We start from the raw sequence: 26,808 nt of genomic DNA on the forward strand, positions 1-26,808 counted from the left end.
TGTGCTCATTTAGTGATGTAGTTCACTGTAATGTTAGTAGGGACAGTGTGCATTCCTGATGAAAGATACTTATGGACCAGGTAACAGACAGATATAAACATAAATTGTAATTTTAGAAGAATTACCATCCCATCTAATCCAAAAAGCATTTGTTAAATATCTATTCTACAAAAGATGCTTGGGGTAGGAAAAATAACAAAAATATATCCCTTGCTTTGATCATAATTTACATTATGTGAACATTATATAAATTCATTTTTTTCAGAACTATAACTTGTTCAGATGGTCACAGGGGAGAGAGAAAAAAAAACACATTTAATATCCCAAGCACGTAATTCCTATGTGATTTTTCTAGTTATTTTATCTCAAGAGATTTTTAAGCCCTGAACATCAAGATAACACACACTTTTTTCTGAGGGGTTTATTTTATCCTGTAATATTGCCCTAGTATGTGGAAGATATAGACATTTGTACATGATGAGAGTATTTGAAGGAACTTAGGATAAAATGAACCATTTTATGTCCATACCAACCTAGGGAAGATGATCTGCTCAACACTGGAGAAGGTTGGGACAGAGTTGACCTTGCCAGGGGTAAATCCCTCAAGCATGTTTTACCCTTTTGTAACCAAGTTGGTTCTGGGACTCTACCAACCCCTGCCTTAACCATCAAGCAGGAACAGGGACTAGATACTTGCTCTTTCAACTCTCTATATGCCTCTCCTCATTAATTCTCAGTCACTGTGAAGGATTGATAATCAAGTATATATTACCTTTGTCTTTGGTAAAGACATTAAATCTTTCTCTATTACTCCACTCAGAATCCTTGTGATTTTGAGCTATAGGCTAAGTAAAATCTCCCTTTTCTGACCATGAATTCCTGCACCCTCTCATCTAGTCATGAAGCCCTACCTCTCAGTTCTTCCTATTGTACTCTTCTATGCCCTTCCATTGTGCCCTCTAGAGTCTATGTGCTACTGTTATCAAACTGCCTTTCATACTAACCTTATGCCCTCTCCACAGAAATTACATAGTATATTTTTCCATATACTTCATATGCTGCTTCCTCCAAAGGATCATAAACTCCATGAGGGTCAGAAATGTTTTCTTTTATCTGTGGATCCTGACTACCTAACACATAGCAGGTGCTTAATAAATACATGTGGTATTCAGTTGAATAGAAATAAATGAAGAGGTATGATAAGCATTCTTAAATTTTACTTAAATGGTTTATTCATGGTGATTCATAACAAAAAGTTATGTGAGTACCACCAATGATTACCTAAATTACAATATTTGTATTTAGTCCAAAGGAAAAACAAGTGTCTTTTTATGTAATGGCAAAGTTAGAGAGAAAAAAATGGTTTATGCCAGAATGAGATAAATTTATGAAAAAGAAGCAGGCTGCTTAATGAAAACACTAAAATAGAATGTGTAAAGAATGAGACAGTGAGCCATCTAGTCAAGGTTTTGAAGACTAAAGAAATGTTCATTTTGTTGTAGAAATGCACCTTGATATGGAAATCTGAGTGAAGTGGAAAACAAATAGTCTATAGCAGGCACTAACAATACCTAAAATAAAGTTTAAGCTGAATAATATAAACTCATAGCATTTCCCATTTCCATTATGTGGAAGGGAAGGAAAAATATAATCTATGTATGAAATATTCATGTCCATTCAGTCCTCATAAAACCATCTTCCCAATCACAGGTGACAGAAGTCCTCCCTCTGCAAATCTCTAAGATTTTTTTTTCTAAATGCATGGGCTATTCATTCTCTAGCTCCCTATTCTTCTAAGATTGTCTTAAAGGATATCTTCTAAAAGTCCTGAAATGAGAATGTAGGGGCCCCTTTTCTGGCCACCAGCAAAATGCCTGTGGTAGTATGGGAGTCGCACACACAATATCATGTCAGGTTACATAGTGCCAGGAATGTTTGACAGATCAGCACACCCCTGCTTTTGTTGGCATAGTATTGTAGGCAAAATATTTGACTCAGCTAATTAAATTTTCTCATTCATTTTCCAAGATAAAGGAGCCTTTGTTGAGAATGTCATTATCAATGTGTCAGTAACAAAAAGGTTTAATTAATGCATATTTGCTTTTCCCAGTTTGTGGACAGCTACAGAAAAAGTATATGATTGGAAGCTAAACTGAATTATTATAAAGATTCTTGGAGTATCAGGAATGATCTATAAAATGAAAATATGTTGGTCTCACTATTTCTACATTTCCTTTTATTTGTAAATCTATCTCCTTATGAGCCAATGATAGATTTTTCAAGGAACTCACCTGCTAAACACTGTTTCTGGCAGTCTTCCAGACTTTCAAATCGGTTTTCATTGCCTTCACATCCTCCATATATAAATTCTTCACAGTGTTGAGTGTAAATATTGTAGAAAAACCTCTTGAGCATGGCTTTACATGGTCCTTCATCAGCTTTGTAGGCACAACTTGAACGTAGAAGTTTTGGTGGTGGTAAATACATCTCTATAAGGAGGAACGAAGGAAGAAAAAATAATAGCATGAAATTTTGTTTGGCAATGTTTTCCTATTCACTTGTAGTGCCTTTTGAAAACTTTATATTTGTGTTCTTTAAAAAAAAATTAACATTTCATTACTTCATTTGTCCTAATAGCCAGCATGGTCTACACCTTCCCATCACCTTTAACTCCTGTCTCTAGAGTACAGAATGATAGCGGTATCTTCTTAGAATAAGTCCTGTCAACAAGCTCTATTCTATAAATCACCAAGCAGTTATTAAGCCCCTTTTGGCTACAGAGCTCTGTGCTATGTACTGTGGCAGGTCCCAAGCTCATATATTGTGGCAGTTGAATTCTGTAGTAAAGAAAAACTGAGCACATTCCATTTATTAGCAAAGGCTGTTGTTCAGTTGTACCCAACTCTTTGGGGGTTTTCTTGGCAAAGATACAAGAATAGTTCACCATTTCCTTCTTTATCTCATTTTCTGGATGAGGAAACTGAGGCAGGTTGGGTGGGGTCACTTGCCCAAGGTTATATAGCTGCTAGGCGTCTGATGCTGACTTTGAACTAGGATCTTCCTTAGACTCCAGGCCCAGCACTGCATGCATATGGTACCCTCTAGCTGCCTATTAGCAAGACTAGTAATAGCCAATAAATGGGGCTGAGGCTCTTCAGTAACCAAGGACCCCCATGGAGACTTACTTCATAGAGCTTTCTTATACTACACAAAGAGGAACTGAGTCAATTGACAAAATCTTGGGTAACATTGGTGTTATTGATGGCTGGTTGGTTGGTACAGAGGGTGCTAACCATAAATTGTATCCATTTGCCAAAAGGTGGGGTAATGCATCTGGGGCATCTTGAACAAGGACGAGAATAGGGAAATCATGGCTAGAAATAGGTTAGAAACAGGGAACCTATTTCTGGCAATGGGGGCCTAGAAATTTGGACAATCTGTGAGTAGGGAACTCCTCTTGTCTCTGATTGGCCAGGAATTCCAAAAGCTTGTTGTTCAGTAGGTTAGTCAAATCAGTATTGGAGTTTAGCATCATGTGGAAAGTTGGTGATTTCCACGAGTCCAAAGGAGGAATTAACTCACATTTAAAGGGGAACTTTGGCTCATACAGAAAAGGGGAATCTTACAAAAGAGGCTTCTTAGGCTTGCTGAAGAAGGGAAGTTAAATGCTAAGAAATTACTAATACAAGCTAGTTTAATAATTCATAGCAGGCCTCAGCTAAAAATTAAGTCTGATAATAATGATTAAACAGAATTCCCAATTTGCATTTCTCAGTAAGACATTATCCTTTGCCCTCACTGGGCTTATAATCTAATAGGATGACATTGTCTCAGGTATCTTCCATACCCATTATTATTAACAAAGGTATGAAGGGGAAGGTCATGAACAAGGTGGAAGTAGGGGCAGGAGAACAGGGAAGCCTTTCTGAAGGTGGTAGGCTTTGAGGCATCTTTTAAGAATACACAGCAAAAGTGAAGTGAGCCGACCCAGGAGAACATTGTACACAGTAACATTTTGCGATGATCAACTGTGATTGACTTAGCTTTTCTCAGCAGTACAATGATCCAAGACAATTGCAAAAGACTCACGATGGAAAATGCTATCCAAATCCAGGGAAAGAACTAATGGAGTCTAAATAGATTGAAGCATACTATTTTCACTTTTTGTGTGTGTGTGTTTTTTTCCTTTTGTTCTGTTTCTTCTTTCACCAAATGACTAATGTAGAAATATGATTTATGTGATTGCACATGTTTAGAGTCATTTTTGAAAGGTATTTGGAGGGTTTTGGAGGAGAGCTCGGTTGAGTTCCTACCTTTACCATTTTGGCTCCTGGATTATGATTGCACATGTATAACCTATATGAGAATGCTTGCCATATTGGGGAGGGCCAAGGGAAGGAGAAAAATTTTGAACTCAAAATCTTTCAAAAAAGGAATGTTGAAAATTGTCTTTCCATATAATTGGAAAAATAAATATTAAAATTTAATTACTACTTTCCCCCAATTACATGTAAAAACAATTTTAACATTCATTTAAAATTTTTTTTGAGTTCCAAACTTTCCCTCCCTCCCCTGCCCTCTCATTGAGAAGGCAAGCAATTTGATATAGGCTATACATGTACAGTCATACAAAACATATTTATGTATTAGACATGTTGTGAAAGAAAACAGATTTTTTAAAAAGTATGCTTTTATCTGCATTCAGATTCCATAATTTCTTTCTCTGGATGTGGATAGCATTTTTATCTGAATTTTTTATCAGAATTGTCTTGGATCATTGTATTACTGAAAATAGGTGTCGCTCCTAGTTGATCATTATACAATATTGCTGTTACTGTATACAATGTTCTGTTTCTGCTCATTTCACTTTTCATCAGTTCATGTAAGTCATTCCATGTTTTTCTGAGAGCATACACTGCCATGATATAGTTAAAATAGATATGCATGTCATGAGAAGTGGCCTTCTCACAGGAGGAATTAATAAACTTTTGATGATTTGAATTGATAATTGAAAATACTATCATTAATAAGCTACTAGGAAAATCATCCTGTATTCCTGTATTTGTATCCACGAGGAAGGAAAGAATTCTAGTCAATAAAAATTAGTCTTTTACTTCCAATTTATAAGAGCAATAAATTCTCCCTAGAATCATTGCACAGATGAGGATGTGATTAGTTGAGGGGTGTTTTAGAATTAGCTAGAAAGTAGCATTATGAAACAATGTTTAAATAACATATCAAATTGCCCTCTGGAGGGCAGCATCTTTCTATGAAATTAAAATTCATTACACTAACAATACTAAACAAGACATAGCTGCCATTTGTTCTATTATACTTTCATTCACATTGACAGAGTACAAAAGGCTATGAATAGAGGAGCAGAAATATTAAAATGTCCATACAAAATTTACTTTTGAACAAGATTTTTTTTAAATAACAGAGAGCAGGATTTGTGATCTAAAATGGATCTGGACTGAGATGATCTTTAAATTTCTCTGAATATTTTATAGACATTCACAGCTTCTTCAAAGAAAAGAGCTAGGGCCAGTGTGTGGGGAAGTTTAAACACTGCATCCTGCTGATAAAGATTTAAAGAATGATGAAAAACAGTAAAGGACATCTGAAAGTTGATCAGAATGAGTTATAGAAAATGATGTAGAATTTATTGTAGATGACAGAGTCCAATATATATGGTAACCATACATGTGCGAGCTTTGGAGGCTTTCTTATAGCAGTGGGGAAATGGGGAACAGCTCTCCTAATTGCCTGTTGTACCAGAAGAATTGATGACTCAAGAGGAGAGAGATAGCTCCTGAATGGGCCCAGTGGAAGCATGATACGATCCCAGTAAGAGGTAGAGAAAGTCAGTCCTTTTCCTTGGATCATAGTAACCCCTCAGTCATTTGGGCTGGTGGCTCTGGAAGCCTCTGCAACTTTTGTTCTTTCTTTCCTGAGCTCAGGTCAATGAATATCACATGGCAGATGTATCCAAGAGTACCTTACGAGTTCTGAAATGTTTAAAAATCTGGAAAGGTCACAATATGGTATCCTCTGGAGCAACAGGGGCTGATAGCAAGGGATATTTATGAATTGGAGAGGTCCACCAGTGAAAAGGTGATTGATCCAAGCTAGGCAATGACCAGGTGAATGAAATTAAAATGATTAAGTAGCAGTTTTGCTAACTACTTTATGTCCATATAAGAAGTAGATACTAGCTTTCTAGCCCACTGTAACCAGTTATAAGTTGTTTATGATGAATCCTATTTAACATGTTGATTCTGTTAAGGACATCTATTTTAGAGGTCAAACATTATCAGGAGAATAGAAAGGAAAAAATTTGACATACAATAATCATATCTATGGGCTCTATAAAACCATTAGTTTGAATTCCTCATATTCTTCAAAAAATTGGCCAGACTAATAGAATCCCAATGCATTCTCTTTAGTTGCCAGATTCTTTTCCCAATTTTGTGACATTATCCCACCAAATTGAACCTTTCATAAAATGGGGGAGGGGGAAAGAATTCTTCCCATGTTGTTTCCACAATATTTATGATAGTTGCATAAGATATTTAAAATGCCTCACTAAAATCATAGTAATAGCAAGGAGTAAAAGAAAGCACAGAGGTCTTGGAGTCAGAAAATCTCAGATTCAAGTCCTGCCTCTGATACATGCTAGCTATGCAACAATGGGTATCACTTAACCTATTTCCTTATCTGTAGAATCATAACAATATCTATAATACCTACCTCTCAGGTTTTTCATGGGTATAAAATGAGATAGTAAATGTCAAACATTTTGGAAACTTTAAAATTATGTGGACATAGTTATTATTATCATCTCTAATGTGCTCCTTTCAAAAAGGACATTTCAATGGTTCTATAATTTAGATAACCCACTTCCAACATGGCTAAGCAATGAATAGTCATGGTCAAAGATGAATGCTGTTTTTTCCATTTGTGTATGGTTTCTGTCTAAGCTGATGATAGTAGGAGCCTCTTAAAGCAATATACAAGTTCAAGTAATTTTTAATAAGCGTCAGTAACATTGGTTAAAGACAGGTAGAAATGTATAATGATAAGTTGGCCATCCCATATCTGGGTACCATATAGCTATTTAATACCTAATTCTGCATCATTTTTCTATTATTCATCATCATCCAATTTCAGATGTTCTTTTCTAATTTTCTCATCATTAAAAATATCTTCATTATTTTCAATATTAGCCAGTCTTATTTTGAATTTTGGGGAGCAGTATTTAAAGGAATTAGTAAAAAGTAACCAATCAGTTCAATGCCTTGTAAAGTCCAAGAGAATTCAGAAAAATAAACTAACTTGTATTGTTAAAGGATACCATGAAACTGGGAAAGTTCGATTCTAAAAAAATAATTACTTTAGCTTTAGAAAATAGATATTTGTTTCAGTATAAAATGATATATATACATATATATATATATATATATACATATATATATTCTGAATAAACACACTGTTTCTAGTGTAACCTGAGACTCAAGAATATTTGCATAAGACTCTCATTGGCAGAGAATTACTCAGTGCTCTGTGCCCGAGTGGAGGATGGAGTTGGCAGAAGCTTGGGAAAAGAGACATCTTGTTTCTTTTAGTTTATAGCTTCCAGAGAGGACATACATAGTTCCAGTATCTCTTTAGGAGAGGTGCTTGAAAGGAGTGAAAGACTTTAGGAAGAAGCTTAAATGTAGAGGATGTGGCACCTCAATCACCTCCTTATGTCTAACTTTCACTGCTAGAGATTTCAGGTAATTTCTCCTTGAGTGAGACCTGACACACTCTTCCTCACTGTTTTGGCTGAGTTGAGCTATCTTGATTTTAGTGGGAGACCTCATTTATTCTGTGTATTATCTGCTATACCTTGACATTTATAACTTCTCTGATTTCTCTTTGTTATCAGTTTGGATAAATGGCTTCATATGCTATTTACGATGTGTGATAGCTTTCATGGGCCTGGCATTTGATGGGAGTCAATACTTTGGATCTATATCATGGGACACTCCTTCCATCTTAAGGGATAGCAATCAGGAATATAGCTTGGATCTAGAATTTATTTCCCCTAGACTAGCAATATTGATGGGAGAAGGGGAGTGGATGGGTATCAAAGTCTCCGTTGGAATAGGGTGGGTGGAGGAGACTCTTGAGATATGTATTGGAACCTCCCTGTGAGCCACACATAGACAGACCCATGTGAATCTACCTAGGAAACATACACCAACACTGGTAATAGAAAATACCCTCACTTTAGCAAGAGGGATGACCCTGTCACTATTAAAGCATGCTTTGGAACAGGCAAAAAGGTCCTCTTAGCTCTAAAGTAAGTTTACTTCAAAATGAGATGTAAACTAATTTTCTTTTAGTTTCCTTGGGTTTCATATAACTCTCTATTTATTTGAAGTTGTACATTTTTCTGAAGTGAGTAAAGTAAGTGCCCTTGAGCTTTTAGATGGTTCTTTTAACTATATTGCTTAGATAAATAATGTCAAGGTGGCAAAGCAGCTGGCAATTGACACAGAACTACTTTCCCCTTTCATTTGCAGCAATTTAAATAAATACTTTCTATCCACACATTCCTGGAATCTTTACAGGCCAAAGATTTGCACTCTCCACTTATGACTTAACAACTATTTAAAGAGAAGTATTATAGAATAATGAGACTCAATTTAAAGTCCAAAACAAAAATCCAGCAAATAGAAATTTGTATCCATAATTAGTGTCTGTGGAAGACCGTTAGCATACTTATTTTTGGAACTGAAACAGGAAAGGCAGCATATTGCTATGTTTTCTCCAGACCTAGGATTAGAGGACTCTGCCTTACATGGTAGAAACTTAAGCAAATCATTCAAACTCTATTGGTCTCAATTTCTTTCTTTGTAAAATGAAGAATTTAGACACTATGACCTCTCTAGTCTTCTCTATCTCTGAATGTATTATTTTCTAATAATTTTATAGTATAATGATTTTTAAATAAAATAATTATAACTATAAAAATCTCTCATGATCCATATATATTCATGACTGTGTCAACTCACAAGGATCCCCAGATTCTAACGTAAATATGAATTATGTGGTTTTTGCCCACTAAAGACCAAATGCTGTGAAGGCTCTTTGTTGATTCAATAAGATGAACCTAATGTATTATATTGTATGTATGTATGTGTGTAGGTATGTATGTATTTCTCAGTGATAATAGGTCTTTATCCTTGGAATTTAAGTTAAAATTTTAAAAGATACATATTAAGTCCCTGTACTTTTCAAGGCATTATGAAAGGATGTGAGAACAAGTTAGATGTAAAACATTAAGCTGGGTCCTAGGGATTGAGGTGAGGATTTGAAGAAGAAATATTTTCTGCCTGTGTGGAACTTTCACTTTAGAAACTAAATAAGGTAAAATATACAGATTACTGAAGTTGAAAATAAAATGCTGCATGATGTTGTGGTGGTAATTGTTGTTTGATTTCTTTTTTTTCTTTTTGCAAACTTTGTGACATCCAATTTTTTTGCCATATTATATTGTTGTTTGGACCTGCTATTTTGGTGCATAGCCATGAGGTGGTAGTATAGTATCACAGACATGTGGTTTTTACCAGAAGATTATAAATCATAGATAAGTTTAACTATACTCAACAGATTCCTTGAGGTTTCCACTCATTTTTAATCGCAAAAAAAAAAGATTATAAAAGTACTAGAACGGCTTAAAGTAAGGAGGTAGAAAATATGTTTAGAACAAATTTCTTTTTTAAATAGAAATAAACACAGGTGTACTTGGTTAACCTCATCAGTCTATTTTTTCAGTCATCGCTCCTTGAGGACAACAGTTGTTGCATTTTTCTTTGTATTCCTAGTGCCTAGCACGGTGTCTTGCATGTAGCAGGTACTTAATAAATGCTTGCTGATTGATTTATATCCTAAAGTTAAAACATATATTTTGATCAACATAGAATCTAGAGCTAAATAGAACATCAGAGATCATTTAGGGAAATTCTTATTATGGAGGGGAATCTGAAGCTTGGGGGGACTTTACTGAGTATCCCCAAAGTCACACAGTAGAATAAAAGACTAACAATTGAAATTAGGTCCTTTTGCTCAAAATTTCATGCTCTTTGTAAAAAGCTTATCATGCTTCCCTTTCATCATTACTATCCTGACTTCTCCTTTGCCCTATATATACATACATATACATACATAATACATATATATGCACATATATTATATATATATGTATATATCTTTAACTGTGTTCAAGCAATGGAATCAAGCCATGGAATTGAAATAATATTCTCCTTATTAGCGGAAAGAATTATTTCTCAACTTTGTGCCTACCTAAGGGAAGAGTTAATTAGAGTTTGGGAGAAGAGAGCTTCTGGTTTGCTTCTGCTGCAAGAGAGGGCAGGTGAGGTAGTAATAAGCTCTTCTCAAAAAGGGCCCTAAAAGGAGAGTAAGACTCTTGGAAGAAGCTAAAGAAGCCAGAATGCAGAAGAAAAAGAGTTCTCTTTCCCAAGCTCTGGATAACTCAATCCAGGCACAGAGGTCCAGATAATCATTCTTGTCCCCAATGAGGAGAGTCTTGCGTAAATACCAGTGACTTATCACTAGGGTTCTATTGATAACTGCTTAGTAGATGTGTCCTAGAAAATTCCCTGACACACACAGAGGTTAAATTACTCAGAAGTATTGAGATTGAATTATTTGCCCAGTATTGTTGGACTAAGTATTATGTGAACCTTACTGAAGTCTTCCATTCTCCAAGTCCAATACTCTATCATGTTGTCTCTTATCAAGACTAACACATTATATTGTTGTGCTGGTAAGCAAAATGGGCTCTTAGCACTTAGTTCAACACGTGCCCTTGAAGAGTTCAGCTTTTGTTTCCTTTGAGTAATTCAGTGTATTTCATTGAGTCTTACTAAGTGCTAAGCCCCAGGCTCTAAACCCTATTAGGTGTTAACCTAACCTATGTGGATGTGAACCTCCCAGGGTCCTAAGAGGAGGGGCTAACTCAAGAGCCAATCATAGGAGCCTAAGTTCTGATTATTCAGATGACGTTTGATGACGTCTGAAATCCTATAAGAAGAGAAGACAGAGCCATTTGCGCAGGGCTCTCACTCTCGGTGGTGCAAGTGACTCTGGGCCAGCCCTCATCATGAGCTCACGGGCTGAACCTAGATGTTGGTAACTATGAATCTGTATTTGGTCTGTCTGTGTGCTGGTGTGCTGATGTGGAGACTCCGAGCAGCTGTAGCTAAGGGCCCTCCAGCTTGTAACCCTGATGCTGGGACTTTGTTAAACTCTGGTAACTATGTATTGGGATTTGAATCAGATAAGGTCTGTCTGTCGATGTTTGTAATTTGTGTGTATTTTGTTCTGAAGTTCAGGGGGCTGGCTTTTTCCTCTGAACTAAGTGAATGATATTTGTGTGCTGAATTAAAGCAACTTGTCAACCCCTTAACGTTGCTTTCCTTACTAAAGCAGATCAAAAGAACCTGTGCTTTTGCAGTGTGTTGGCAGCTTTCTGGGTGCTAGTTGTTGGTGGATCTTACACCCCCACAGAAGCTGCTGGCCGGATTGTTGAAACAATTGTTCATAATATGTTGCTGTTCAGTCACTCTGTTGTGTCCAACTACTCATGACCCCATTTGGGGTTTTCTTGGCAATGATATTAGAGTAGTTTGCCATTCCCTTCTCCAGCTCATTTTACAGATGATGAACTGAGGCAAACATGGTTAAGGGACTTGCCCATGGTCACTTGTTGGTGAGTGGTCTATTGGTAAGTTGGTAAGTTGTCTGAGGCCAGATTTGAACTCAAGGCAATGAGTCTTCTTGACTCCACGCCTGACACTCTACCCACTGTGCCACTTAGCTGTCCATTGCCCAAAATTTATTGTTGTTACTGATTTCTTTCGGTCATGTCGGATTCTTCATGACCCCATTTGGGGTTTTCTTGGCAAAGATACTGGAATGATTTGCTATTTCCTTTTATAGATGAGGAACTAAAGCAGACAGAGTTAAGTGAGTTGTCCAGAGTCACACAGCTAGTAAATGTCTTTGGCTAGATTTGAACTCAGAAAGATGTCTTTCTGACTCCAGGCTAGCACTCTAACCACTGCACTACTTAGCTGCTGTTGTCCATAATAAGTGTCTCATAAGTGTTTAGTAAATTACATTAAATTGCATTATTTAATTCAGTTAAGTGGAGCTAAGCATTAATAATTTTCATATAATAGTGACTTAAAAAATAAATCAGTTACTGGTATGCTATATTTTAAAACAGATAATACAAGTTTTACAGAGATAATGAAAAGCAAACTTTTAACTGGATTCCTGGGAAATTTACTTTCTATTTCCTTTTCCTTTCCTATTCAGGTTAATATCTCATAGCTTTTAGAATGTTAACTCAATCAGATCAGAGAAACCTTTCCATTTATTGACATTCTTTGATCCAGCATTTTAGCTGGCTTTTAAAAAAATTTTTCTTGATTGTCTTTAAAAATATGGTATTAGAGCTGTTGTTGTTTGTCTTTTTTCAAGGAGTACCAAAGACATCATGGAGTGATGGTTTGACTTGTGCATGAATTGGAGTTAAGTGAGACAGAATTGCACAAAGTCATCAGACTCTCTTTTCCAGAGTCACCAAAGTCTAGTGGCAAGACAAAAGTCAAGACAACTGGTGATGGCCTGGGATGCAGTGGATAACTTTGGTATCTTTGATGTCTGCTTCAGCTGCCTTCATGGCCATTGGAACAAATCGTTCTCATCCACCCATTCTGCTAGGGATGTCTTCATGTACTTAGGGTAGAAATCCCTCTAACTCACTGATGGCTTTGAGACTTATCAGTTACCTCAATATGGTTTAGCCCATCTCCAGAAACATTTTTATCAGGGCATCGCCACTGCACATGCTACAGCTTCTTAGAACTACAGATGAGAGTTCGGTGGATGAGCAGCCTGGAAAAGGTGTTAGCAAGCTTTTATACCAGAGGTTCTAGTACTCCTTAAACACCCCATATAACCCGAGACTAGAAGAATAGAATCACTAAGGACTAAATTTTTTATATCATCCTTTCCCTCCTCTAACTGTCTCCAAATGGGATTCCCCTAATGCTAATGGAAAATTGTTGTTTCAGTTATTTCAGTCAGGACTGACTCTTCTTCATCCCATTTGGGGTTTCCTTGGCAAATATTCTGGAGTGGTTTTCCAGTTCCTTCTTCAGCTTGCTTTACAGATGAGGAACTGAGGCAAACAGGGTTAAACGACTTGCCCAGTGTCACAAAGCTAGTAAGTGTCTGAGGCCAGATTTGAATTCAGGAAGATGAGTCTTCCTGACTCCAAGTCCAGTGCTCTATCCACTGTGCCACCTAGCTGCTCTAATGGAAGGTCACTACAGGACCAATATAGGGCTGCTAGGCTTCCACAGATGCAGACTAAAGTAATTTTTATTTGAATTCTCTTGGACTGCTTCTGGCGTGTTAGTGAATCCCAGAAAATTGGACCAGAATATGATTGCTACTACAGTGGAATTGCTATCCACTAAAAATCTAAATATTGGGTTGGAACTTGATTAGAACAAAAAGATATTAAATAACTTAAAATAGGCAAAATTTTACCTAAAATATCTCCTTGTTCATCCTCATCTTCAGAGTCAGCATCCAGGGGCCAAGGGGCATGGCTAAGCAGTAAGAAGATGGCAACCACAAACATGCGCCCTTTCTTCATCTTGGTGATCATTTCTGAAACACATATTTTATATGTATTTTGTCAATGAAAACTTTAATAAATTATAAATCCACAGGGCATGCTTGTGTGCTATGTAAACAAATCATACATAATCAATATGATTCAACATTCAAATATACTACACATATAATTTTAGCCAAACTTTTCAGGTTTCTTTTACACACACATAAAAAATACCATGTAAACATGTATTTGGCTATATTGTATAAATGAGTATGTATTGCTTCTAGTGATCAAGAAGTCTGGGAAAGATCCTTAGTGATTAGTCAGTCCAGCCTTCTCATTTTACAATTGAGAAACTGAGGCTCAGAGCGATGAAAATTGTTTTGTCTTTTGTTTTTTGTTTTCTTTTGCTTTTCTAATGTCATAAAGGTAGTTAGTTATTGGCAAAACTGAACTAGAAACTAGTTCCCTAGAATTATTGTCTATTGACTTTCTATAATAACACTTCTGACAGCCTGTAATACCAAGGCCTGATGAAATGTTGATCATTTGAGTTCAGCTAAATCTTTCTTGCATGTTTTGCTATTTCATGGGTTGATTATTCCATTTATATCAATAAAAACAGTTAACATTTTTAGCTGTCATTAAAGCATAGAAAATTGGGTGCATATTAATTACCCATTTCTTCAAACACTTTCTATTTTCCCTGTTAAATTTTGTGCTATATTTTTTTCTATTTAAACTAAATTTTTCTATTTCCTTCTCTCCTTCCTCTACTCATCAAGTTTTTTTTTTTTTATTTTAAAGTGGACTGTCATTTTCAAGACATTCTTCTGAGGTTTTCCAACCTTCAGACATCCATTTTCTCATTCTCTTTTCATTTACTCTACTTCTATTTCCCATTTCCTAATCCTGCTTTCTATATGGTGGCTGACATGCAGCATACCCCCAAAGGAAATTGCCTAGAACTCTGATCAGCCCCCTTTTAGCTGTTCTCTTCTGTGACTTCTTGAGTCTTATTTAAACCAGTTTCCCTGTGAAGGTGATGACAGGTGACAAGCTATCACCTCAATGCTGCAGTGAAGTACAGATTTAAGCTGCAAAATGAGGCACTGGCTGCTTTAATTTCATTGAAAAATAAAATTCGTAAATAAGAGAAACATGTTTAAGCAGAAAAAAATTAAACTCTCCTTTTACTCAAGGTGAGGACAAAAAAGGTTTCATATAGAGGTGGTATGCAGATGAAGGATATAGGGGAGCACAAGTCTTTCTTCAGCTAGCAGTTCTATTATACTCAGGATGGGAAGAGAATGGAAGCATTGTGAGATATAGCTTTTACAAGTTGAATCAGATGTTCCAACTAAAGCAGTTTAGAGGGCTGGCCCTTCATCTTTGTCTCTGCGTGTTTAGACTTCAATGTAGTGATCCTGGCCATGCAAAATAATGAAAAAAATAGCTACACTTTTCCTTTGATAAATTTCACCAGGTAACACCAATGCTATGAATATTCTATTCCTCACAGAGAAAGGGTCAGTGCAAGTCTTCCCATTTTCTAAGTAGGTAATATTGGCAGTGATAGTTTGAAAGATTTGCCTGAAAACTTTCATTTCAGAGAAACAACTAAATAAATATTTTCTTCTTGTTGTTGTTCAGTTGTTCAGTCATGTCTGACTCTTTATGACCTATTCAGGGTTTTCTTGGCAAAGATGATGAAGGGGTTTGCCATTTCCTTTCCCAGCTCATTTTATAGATGAGGAAACTGAAGGAAAGCGGGTTATGAGTCTTCCTGACTCCAGGCTTGGCACTCTTTCCACTGAGTCACCTAGGTGACCCAAATAAACAGTAGTAAACATTAGCTCTAGATATCAGCAAGAGTCCAGTTGCTTTTCCTGTTTTAGCTAAGTTGATGCCATTCAGGGAAAGGGGGATTTAGTGTATTTTAGTTTGAGATCTACAGAAGTCAGCTTGATACAATGGGAAACATGGAGTCAAGAGACAGGGTAAAGCTCTGGCTGTTTCTGTGAATGAGATTTGAAGATCTTCCCTACACATTAATAGGCCTCATTGGAGCCACTTGAGGGAGGGACTTGCCTTAGAGGAAGCTTGCTTGTAAGGAAGGCTCACACCTTTTGCCAATTTCTAATTACGAACTTAGAAAGGTCATGATGCCCTCTGGTTCTGAGAAGGGTATATATACTCTGAGGTGAGGTTTTGCTTTGGGGGCTCATTCGCTGGAATAACGTTGGTGTGATTTGGCTAGACAAGATTCTACGTAGCCAGCCATTAAGGAGCCCCACCCTCCCTTGAAAACCCAGGTGTTGGTGCTTTTCTCTCTGGTAACTACGTATGTTGTGCTAATTTCTCATACAGTTAGAAGCCCTGTCTGTTGATCTGTGCTATTACTTCTGCTCGTAATTTCTGCTTGTAATCTCTGTTTATATTTTCTCTGAAGCTCAAGGTGCTGACTTTTCCCCTGAACTAAGTGAATGATATAAATGTTTAATCAACATAAGATTGTTGACCTCTTTAAAGTTATTTTCCCTTAAAAGCAGATCAAAGAGCCTGTGCTAGCAACCATCCTGATTACACCAGTGTGGTTGCTGTTATACTGTCATTTCAACTCAACATTTTATAAATTCCTACTATGTGCATGAAACTTCAATAGATTCTAGTGATTGGGATAGGGGCTGGCCATGTAATTTCATTGTATAAGCATTAGGTAAGGACCTTGCTCCACCAATGATAGTCAACAAGACATTAGGGATAGAAAAATAAAAGAAAATAACACTCTTTGACCTTGAGAAACTTACTTTTATTGGAGAAGGATATGGCAATTCAATCATATGCAGATAAGTAATTGCAACGTATATCACTTTCTCAGCTGGGTCCTCACCTCAACAAAGTAACCATTTTGTACCTCTATAATAAATTTACTATGCTACTCCCCATAGCAACTCTGAAAAAATTTCATTTCTCCTTTCTCAGGCATTACAGAGTACCCTTCCCCACCTTCTCAGGTGAAGAACTTATCTCTTACTTCACCAAACAAATAAAAAACTGAAGCAATTTGCTAAATCCCTCCCTTCCTCTCTTCTCTCCTCAAACTCATTTTTTTAAAAAAAAGTTCTGTTGCCATATTTTGTTTTTACAGTATGCATGTTTACAGATTATCCTTGCTCCGTGAGAAGTTTCTTGTAACAAAGATAAACAATTAAGTAAAACTAATAATATACTATGACCTCCTCTGAAAGAGCATGTAATTTTCCATGTTTGTAAGACTCCTCCCTAAAACTCTGTATTTTTTTTAAAGAAGAAAAATCTCTTTTTGCACCTCAGTGCTCCTTCCACTTCACTGGAGGGGAAAAAAAAAACAGAAAAAAACCCAAATCCCTTGTAATTAATATGTGTAGTAAAGCAAAACAATTCTCTCACTGGCTTTATACACAGATACTTATTTTGCATTTAGATGAAATCTATCACCTGTCAGGAAATAGGTGGCATGCTTCATTATCAATGTCCTGGAATTATGGATCATCATGCTGTTGATCATAGTTCTTATGGCTTTTAAAATTATTTCTACACTTTTCTGATTTATATAAATAACTAGCTCTGAAAATGGCAGCACAAAAACTGCCTAAAGTTTGGGACAGTACATGACCAACCCCAGGTGAGCAAAGCTCAACTTTAATATAAAGTTCAAAATTAAGAAGTAGGTTGGAAAAATGAGTAAACAACAACAACAACAAAATTAACCATAAAAAGCTACTACAATGGCAGGGAAGACCAAAATGCACACTTAGGGGACAACAATGTGAAAACATCTACCAAAAAAAGCCTCAAAGAAAAATGCTAATTAGACACAAGGCCAACAAGAATTTTTGGGAAAGTTAAAGAAAGAGATAAAGAGTGGCAGAGGAAGAAATAGGAAAAGAAATTAGAGTCATGCAAGAAAATTATGAAAAGATAATTAACAACTTGGTAAAAGAGGCATAAAAATACTGGAGAAAATAATATCTTAAAAAGAAAACTATCTTCAAAAAATCTTAAAAGGAAAACAGAATTGACCTAATAGTAAAATAAGCAAAAAAAAAAAAAATTACTGAAGAAAAGAAGTCTTAAAAAAGTAGAATTGGCCAAATGGAAAAAAAAAAAAGTACAAAAGCTCACTGAAGAAAATAATACCTTAAAAATTAGAATTGGATAAGTGGAAGCTAATGACTGTGTGAGGCATAAAGAAACAACAAAATAAAGTCTAAAAAATGAAAAAAGAAAAAGAAAATTAGAAAAATCTTATCAGAAAAAAAAATGACCTAGGAAGTAAATGAAGGAGAGATAATTTGGGGATTTTGAAGTATTTGAAAGTCATGATTAAAAAAAGAGCCTAAACATCACATTTCAAGGAAGTATAAAGGAAAACTGGTTCAATATCTTAGATCTAAGAGATAAAATAAAAGTTGAAAGAATCCACTGATCACCTCCTGAAAGACACCCTAAAATGAATACTCCCAATAATATCATAGCTCAATTCCAGACCTTCCAGGTCAAAGAGAAAATACTGCAAGCAAGCAGAAAGAAACAATTCAAATATCATGGAGTCATAGTCAAAAATACACAAGATTTAGTAGTTTCCACATTAAAGGAGCAGATGGCTTTGGATAAGATGTCCTGGAAGTCAAGGGAGATAGGATAACCTCCCTAGCAAAACTGATTATAAACCTTCAGGGGGAAAAAAGGAGTTTAATGAAATAAAGGACTTTCAGGCATTGCTGGTGAAAAGAACTGAGCTGAATAGAAAATCTGACCTTCAAACAGAAGATTCAAGAAAAGCATGAAAAGGTAAACATAAAGGAGAAATCATAAGAAAATTAATAAAATTAAACTGTTTCCATTCATATGAGAAGATGATACATATAATTCCTAAGAATTTTATCATTAGGACATTTATATTAGAATAGAGACACTAAAAACCAATTAATATTTGCTGAATTGGGGTAAATTATATTTTTATATTCATTTAAGTTTATTGGCATATAGTAAGGGAAAATACATTCTAATAAAGTCCTTTATTTCTTCTCCATTTGCTGTGAATTCTCCTTTTCCATTTTTGTTATTGGCAATTTGGTTTTCTTTCTTTTTGATCATATTAGTTAATGGTTTATCTTTTTTTAAAATTGTTTTATTTATTAATTCAAATTTCAAATTTCATTTGGTTTCAATTTTGTTAAATTTTTTTTTTTATTTTCAGGTTATCTATTTTGGTATTTAATTTGACTTTTTAAAACTGGTTGGGTTTCAGAAGCCACTGTGGCCACTGCAGATGTGACTATCTGGGTTTGTTTTGTGGGGAACCAGGCCTGAGTCTCTCCTTAATGGCATTGAATGACTTCCAGCTCAAGGTTATTGTTTAACAGAAGACAACATCAACAGCTGTGCAGAATTCTGCTCACATGGATTAGAACCATTCTAGAAATGACAATGCAAGCAATGATTCTGAGGTAGCCATACTGATTTTAGTACTGAGATTATAAATGTTATAGAGATGGAACAGCCACCTCATAGCTCTCCAAATGTGAATGAAGAAAATACAGAGGAAAATGAAATTTCAAATGTAGAACTACCAGTAATGGATACTGAAGTACAGTTTCTTCTAGAATATGAAAATTTTGGAAAACCGTGGAAAATAATCTTGAGGATATTACTGGCTGGGTATGTTTGCTGCAGTACGTAGAAGAGGAGAATCACTTGCTGGCGGCCAGGAAAGCGTTTGACAATTTTTTTTTTACACACTACCCTTATTGCTACGGTTGTTTGAAAAAGTATGCAGACCTTGAAAAACACCATGACAACATTAAACAATCAGATGAGGCTTATCTGGCAATACCTCTGAGTGCTGATCTTTGGATTCATCATATAAACTTCTCTAAAGAAACATTGGACATGTGATCATGAGACAAATAATACAAGCATGCTGTTTTAGCTGCAGGAACAGATTTCTGATCTGGCAAATTATGGGAAATATATATAAACCGGGAAAATGAACAGGGAAATCTGAGAAAGGTTGCAACTACATATGATCATATTTTTGGTATTCATAACTCTATAGTCATCATTTCCGTATAGCAAGTAATTCTGAATATACACAAGGGCTGGTTATTAAAATGCCTTCACCTTATCTATCAAAAATGATTTCAGACTTTCAACCTAAAAAGGGTTGTGTCCAGGTCATGTTCAAGTTGTCCTCATTGTGACATTGCATCTACTTATAAAAAAAGAAAGATCTAATCCTGAAATGGATTTTCTGAAGTGATAAAATGTAAAAATATTTACATTCCTTTAAAAATGAAAATCATTAAAAATACATGCTGTTTCAGATAGACTTTTGCACATTTTGTACATGTATAACTTGCGAGCAGACTTTTTTGATCAAAATAATCATTTTCATTTTCATAATAAAATAAGGACTTCTATAAAAATTTGGTTGGACTTTGAGTATTTTTAGTTGAATTCCTAGTTCATTGATTTGTTATTTTTTGTTTTGTTTTGTTAATGCAGATGCTTAGAGACATAAATTTTCAATTAAATACTGCTTTGGCTGTATCTCTGAAATTTCAGTTTGTTGTCTTATTGATGAAATTATCTTTAATAAAATCTTTATTATTTTTATGCTTTGTTCTTTGAAAATCCAATTCTTTATGATTAATTTACTTTTAATAAGGGAAGCTAGTTGGAGCAGTGGATAGAGTGTTGGTTAGAGTCAAGAACACCCATCTTTCTGAGTTCAAATGTGATCTCAGACAGTTACTACATGTGACGCTAAGCAAGTCACTTAACTGTGTTTGCTTCAGTTTCTTCATCTATAAAATAAGCTGGAGAAGGAAATGGCAAACCATTTCAGTATCACTGCCAAGAAAATCCCAAATGAAGTCATGAAATGGGGTCAAAATTTTTTAAAAATCTATTCAGAATAGGGCATGCAGTAGTAAAACTATCTCTTTTTGCAGACAATAGGATGATATACTTGGAAAATCCCAAAGACTCAACTAAAAAGTTAGCTGAAATAATGAACAATTATAGCCATGTAGCAGAATATAAAGTAAAACCATATATATCATCAGCATTCCTATGTACCACAAACAAAACCATGTGAGAAGAAATAGTGAGAGATAGTCCATTTAAAATACCTCTAGATATTATAATATACCTGGAAGTACACCTGCCAAAACAAACCCCAGAACTTTGTGAGCAAATTATAAAAAAAAATACACATAAAAGCAGGTTTAAATAATTAGAAAAATATTAATTGTTCATGGATAGGCAAAGCCAATATAATATTTTTGCCTAAACTAATTTATATAATCAATTTCATCCCAATTAAAGTACCAAAGCATTATTTTACTGACAAAAAAAACAATATTTATTATTAAATAATTCATTTGGAAAAACAAAAAGTCAAGAATATCAAAGCAACTAAAGAAAAAAAATGTAAATGAAGGACATCTAACAGTACCACATTTTAAACTACATTATAGGGCAGTTATGATCAATACTCTCTGTTACTGGCTAAGATATAGAAAGGTAAATCAATGGAATAGAGTAGACATACAATTTACAGCAGCAAATAAATATAATAACTTTGTATTTGACTAGTATAAAACTTCATATTTTGGGATAATGATTTATCATTTGGTAAAAATTGTTGGGAAAACTGAAAACAATATAGGAGAAATTAGGCATAGACCAATATCTTACACCATTTACCAAGATAAGGTCAAAATGGATACATGACCTACATAAAAAGAGAGATATTGTAAGAAAATTGAAAAATGTTGGAATACATTACTTATCAGAATTATGGATAGGCAAACAATGTATGAATAAACAAGAGATGGAGAGCAAAGTTAGGTATAAAATGGATGATTTCAATCACAGTAAATTTTTTAAAAGTGGACAAATAAAGCTAATGCAGCCAAGATCAGAAGGAAAGCAGAAAATTGGGGAAATAAATTTTATAGACAGTTGCTCACATAAAGGTGTCCTATCTCATTTATGAATTGGGGAATGATTCATATTCTTGTAGATTTTGTAAAGTTATACATATATGTGTATATAAGCAAGCATACATATATTTATACTTATGTTTCTGTATATGTATGTATATGCCTATGTATAAATATGTACGTATATATATATACGTATATATATCATACACATACATACATATACATGCACATACATATATATTTTTAACAACTTTATGAAATCTAAAAGAATGTGCATCATTCTCCTATTTGTAAATGGTTAAGGGATATGAATAGTCAGCTTTCCAATGAAGGAATTAAAACAATTTATATTCATATGAAAAATATTCTAAATCATTATTGATTAGAGAAATACACATTAAAACAACCTTGAGATATCATTATACATTAATCATATTGACTAAAATGATTGAAGGGGAAAGTGACAAATGTTGGAGGGGATGTAGAAAGACTGGGACACTTTCATTGTTGGTGGAATTGTGGAAGAATGAAACCATTTTAGAGAACAATCTAGAATTATGCCCAAAGACTTATTAAACTGCCTTTGACCAAGTAATACCACTACTAGGTCTCTTTCAAAAGATGATTAGGGAAAAAGGGAAAGAACCTAGATGTTCTAAATTATTTGTAATAATTCTCTGTAGTGGCAAAGAACTGGAAATTGTGGTGATGCCCATCAATTTGGGAATTGCTGAATAGGTATTTGGATTTGTGCATTTGATTGTGATGGAATAGCACTTTGCTACATAAGAAATGATCAGCTCAGTGATCTTAGAAAAACATGAATAGACTGCATGAAGCAAAGAAGAGCAAAATGAACAGAAGCAAGAGAATGTTGCATACAGTAGCAACAGTATTGTTTTAATAACAATTTTGAGGAATAAATGATTTTGATTGTTACAAATACCCAAATTAACTACAAAGTACATATGAATGAAGATGCTACCTGTATCCAGAGAATGAATTGATAAAGAGAAGTGTGTATAGAATTATTTTACATACAAACACACACATATTTGTGTCTAATGTTAGCCATCTTTAGGGTGGGGGAGGGAATAAAAAGGAAAAAAGAAATTTACATGATATCTTTATTATATGAAGAGTAGCATGTTGTACATGATAGCTTCACAATTTCATTTATAATCATATTTTTAATATACTATGTTACATAAATGCTTATTTTATTCCATAAACTAAAAATAAAATATATTTTTTTTAAAAAGCACACTTGCTACCCAGATGATTCTGGACAACTCACTTAACACCTCTCAGCCTAAATCTTTTAAAATGCAAAATGTGGATAATAATAGCACCTACCTTAAAGTGGTGTTGTGAAGTTCAAATGAGATAATATATGTTAAGAACTTTGGAAATTTTAACACATTACACAAATGTGAACTATTGCTAATGTACCGCCATCACTAGCAACATGACTAAAATGGTTTTTAATTTTTTTCTGTAACCCTGTATCATTTAATTTTATTGTGATCAGTAGAGGATATGTATATACATACATACATACATACAAACATATATATATGTATGTATGCATGTGTATACATACACACATATAATTTTATGTATTTTTGATAGGTTTTTATGTCCTAATACATGATCAATTTTTAGAAAGTTTCATGTACAGCTCAGAATACACACACACACACACATATGTGATAGAGCTTTGGTGATTACTGAATAGAGAGAAAAATCTCCCTCCTCGTATATAGCCTTACATCTTCATGTGCCTCTTGGCCATCCTGAACCTGATATTCCTTAGATATATTATACCCAACATTTCCAAACCAGAACACATTATTTTTCCTTCAGATCCTTCCTTTTACAATGTAGGTTATCTTACTTGTAGCCTAGAGTGTTAGAGACTGGCCTGAAGCACAGACATGTTCAAGGTTTAATTGCCTCCAGAAAGTGTTTTTAAATCAGTTTTACTTGACTTTAAGGACGTTGTTCTATCCACTATACCATTCTGCCTTCCCTATGTAATGTTTATTCATAGTGTTATAAATTGTACGTGTACATATGTGTGTGTGTGTGTGTATTAGTGAATTCACACAATACGGATTGTATGAATATATATTATATATGCTGGGGAGATCATACATGTGCACAAATGAATGAAAGACCAGAGGTGATGAGTATATAGGACATGTTCAACAAAGAAGGAAGAGTATGATAGTCCAACCATAGTCAACAGAGATACATAATTCGATTATTTGGAAAAGGAAACTTCCATATCTAAAATTCCCTTTTACTTTTCAAGTTAGAAATGAAAGATTGCTTTTCAAATACTTGATCCTTTGATTCTTGGTCACATTTTCCCATTAGATTTCTAAAAATAATAATAATTTCTCCAACTATTGTTGGGCTATTTCCTGTAACAACTGTATTTTTCATCCTAGATGGTTATGTTTATTCACTATTGACTTTTCAGATTGAAAAAAAGCATATTGAATCTTTTTGAATTCTCTCTTCTGTCATAATGTTAAATGTAATTGTATTATGATTTCTCTCACATAGTGCTTTGGATACTTATACTTCCTATAATAACTTCTATTTTTTTGTGGCTTTTTTTGGGCAGGGCAATCAGGGTTAAGTGACTTGCCCAAGGTCACACAGCTAGTACGTGTGTCAAGTGTCTGAGGCCGCATTTGAACTCAGGTCCTCCTGACTCTAGGGCCTGTGCTCTACTCACTGTGCCACTGAGCTGCCCCTATGATAACTTCTATTGATTGATCAGGATTAAGCCAGTATATTTCCTTTGATCAAGATTCCTTACACACGAGATCTTTAATAAAAGTAATTGAGTAAATGTTAATCTAGAGTCTTCCTAGTTCAGCCTAATACAAATTTCAGCCTGAGCCTTAATAGAAGAAAACTGTAGCATTATTATGGATTATACCTAATAGCTACTATTATAAGTTATAACCACAGCCTCTTCTGTCTTAGTTGACAGTGAAGTCGAGAAGATATTGGTTTGTATACTACATCAGATACTAGCTGTATGACCCTGAATAAGTCACTTAACTTCTTTGACCCTCGTAGGCTCAACTGTAAAATAAGAATAATAATGACATCTAACTAGGTGGATTACAGTGAAGACCACATGAAATAATATATATAAAACCTTTTGCAAACATTAAAGCACTGTATAGATATGAATTATCATAATCATCGCCAATTTAGAAGAAGGATTTTAATCTGATGTAGAATAATAGCCTGCATTTATATCACACTAAAGTTTGTAATGTATTTTTCATCTGTTACCAAATTTGATTCAACAACAGAGACCTAGGTAATACTGGGTCCCCATCAAAAAGAAAATGAAGGAAACCAAGAATGGGCAAAGGGGAATGTACTCAGATACAGAGAGTGGTGACAGGGTGATTAGAGAGCTAGAGACCATGACACATGAAAATTGGTTGATGAAGCTAAGCATATTTTTACCCAGTAAAAGAAAGATTTATAGGAAATGTAGTAGCTGTTTTCAAGTATTTGAAATTATGTGGAAGAACATAACTCCAGAGGGCAGAAGTAGAATTGATAAGTTTTAGATTTGACATCAGAAAACTTGTTTTCAAATTCTAGATGTACCACTTATTACTCAGATGGCTTACCATAAGTCACTTGCCCTCTTTGAGTTTCACTTTCTTCATATGTAAAATTAGAGGGTTACATAGATGACCTCTAACATTCCTTCCAACAGAAAATCCTATGATTTTATGATGTTAAAGAGAGAGAGCCAAATTTCTTTTCGATATTAGGAAAAACTTCTTAACAACAGGATTTGTCCAAGAGTAAATTGGCTGTCATATTAAAAGTGGATTTTCCCATGCCTGAATCATTTTAAGCTGAGTTCTAACAACACCAATAAATTCAATATGCTGGCAGAAGAAGAGAAATCACAATAATTATTACATTTATTGGGTATAAAAGAAACTAAATGACACAGAAATCCCCTTGAGCTTTGTGAATCTGTAAAGGAAATTGTAAGCAAAAGGGAGTGATAACCTGTAAAAGTTTTATTTTATAATATTGTAAGGACACTGGAAGTATCTTTAAACACCTAACAAATATGAAAATCAGCAAATTCCCAATTATCTATTGAGTCTTTGCTATATAATATTCTAGGTACTATAAAAAATTGTACCTTAAAATGAATGGCTCTTGTTTACAGAAAAAGGCTCTGATTTAAGGAAATTTAAAAAAATACTTCTGATGAAACAGTGACACATAAACACCTAACTTTATTTTAAAAACACATTATTTTCTTTTCTCCCTGAAAGTTGTGTACCCCACAACTTGCTTGCAGGATCAAACAGATGGATATACCAAGAAATTAACTTTCAACACTGTCTTACATATAATAGATGCATAAGCAATGTTTGTTAAATGAGTAATTGACAGGTCATCTAGCCTACTCCATAATTTTGAAGTCTAAATGGACATTATGAAATCTCTAGGTCTGTCAACATTTATAATGAGTCCTTTTTGTGTTCCTCAGATTGCAAAAGAAGTGAGATATAGTTAATTCTCAAATATGTGAAGGCAGATGACATTTAGGCTTAGGAAAAAATAAAAGCCCAGCTGGTCAAGAAATGGTCAAATTGCACTGGAAAAGAAAAGATTTTCTTGAGTTCTAACCACCTAGGCTTTGAAAAAACTTAGTTCTTTCTTTAGAAAATGGAAGGCACATGGTTTCCATAGCCATTCATAGGAATTCGAAGGACAAGAAATTAACTCCCCAAGTGGAAGGTTTTAAGGAGAATAGCAAGGGCAAGGTAGTCACAGAAAGAAAATGAGATGGTCAGTGATATGCTGACATCTAAGTATTAGATTTTCCAAAGAGGAAAGTCACCAAGATTCTAAGCCAAAGCTCCTAGGTTTCATGTTATAATTCATCTGCCACCCTCTGCTACCCACATGACTAAAAAACAACTAGCTTCCATTATCCTTCATATTCTTAATACTTACTTAATACTCTTAAAGAACCCTTGACTTTCACTTGCTCATTTCTTCGTGCCAATTTCCATAACCCCTCCCACG

The 26,808-nt window shown here is 34.7% G+C and overlaps 1 protein-coding gene across 4 annotated transcripts in view; it reads right to left on the bottom strand.

Annotated features, from left to right (window-relative positions):
- TFPI (tissue factor pathway inhibitor) overlaps nucleotides 1–26,808 on the bottom strand; it is a 124,505-nt gene that overhangs the window by 50,316 nt on the left and 47,381 nt on the right. For all 4 annotated transcript variants that reach the window (XM_036745410.1, XM_036745408.1, XM_036745409.1 and 1 more), the window contains 2 exons: nucleotides 13,636–13,758; nucleotides 2,292–2,489 (listed from right to left, as the gene is read on the bottom strand). In XM_036745410.1, the coding sequence (XP_036601305.1) occupies nucleotides 2,292–2,489; nucleotides 13,636–13,756 (319 nt within the window). In that variant the 5' untranslated portion in view covers nucleotides 13,757–13,758. The remainder of the gene's footprint in view (nucleotides 1–2,291; nucleotides 2,490–13,635; nucleotides 13,759–26,808) is intronic.

The sequence above is a fragment of the Trichosurus vulpecula genome, chromosome 2, assembly GCF_011100635.1.
Source record: "Trichosurus vulpecula isolate mTriVul1 chromosome 2, mTriVul1.pri, whole genome shotgun sequence".
NCBI classification, from domain to species: domain Eukaryota; kingdom Metazoa; phylum Chordata; class Mammalia; order Diprotodontia; family Phalangeridae; genus Trichosurus; species Trichosurus vulpecula.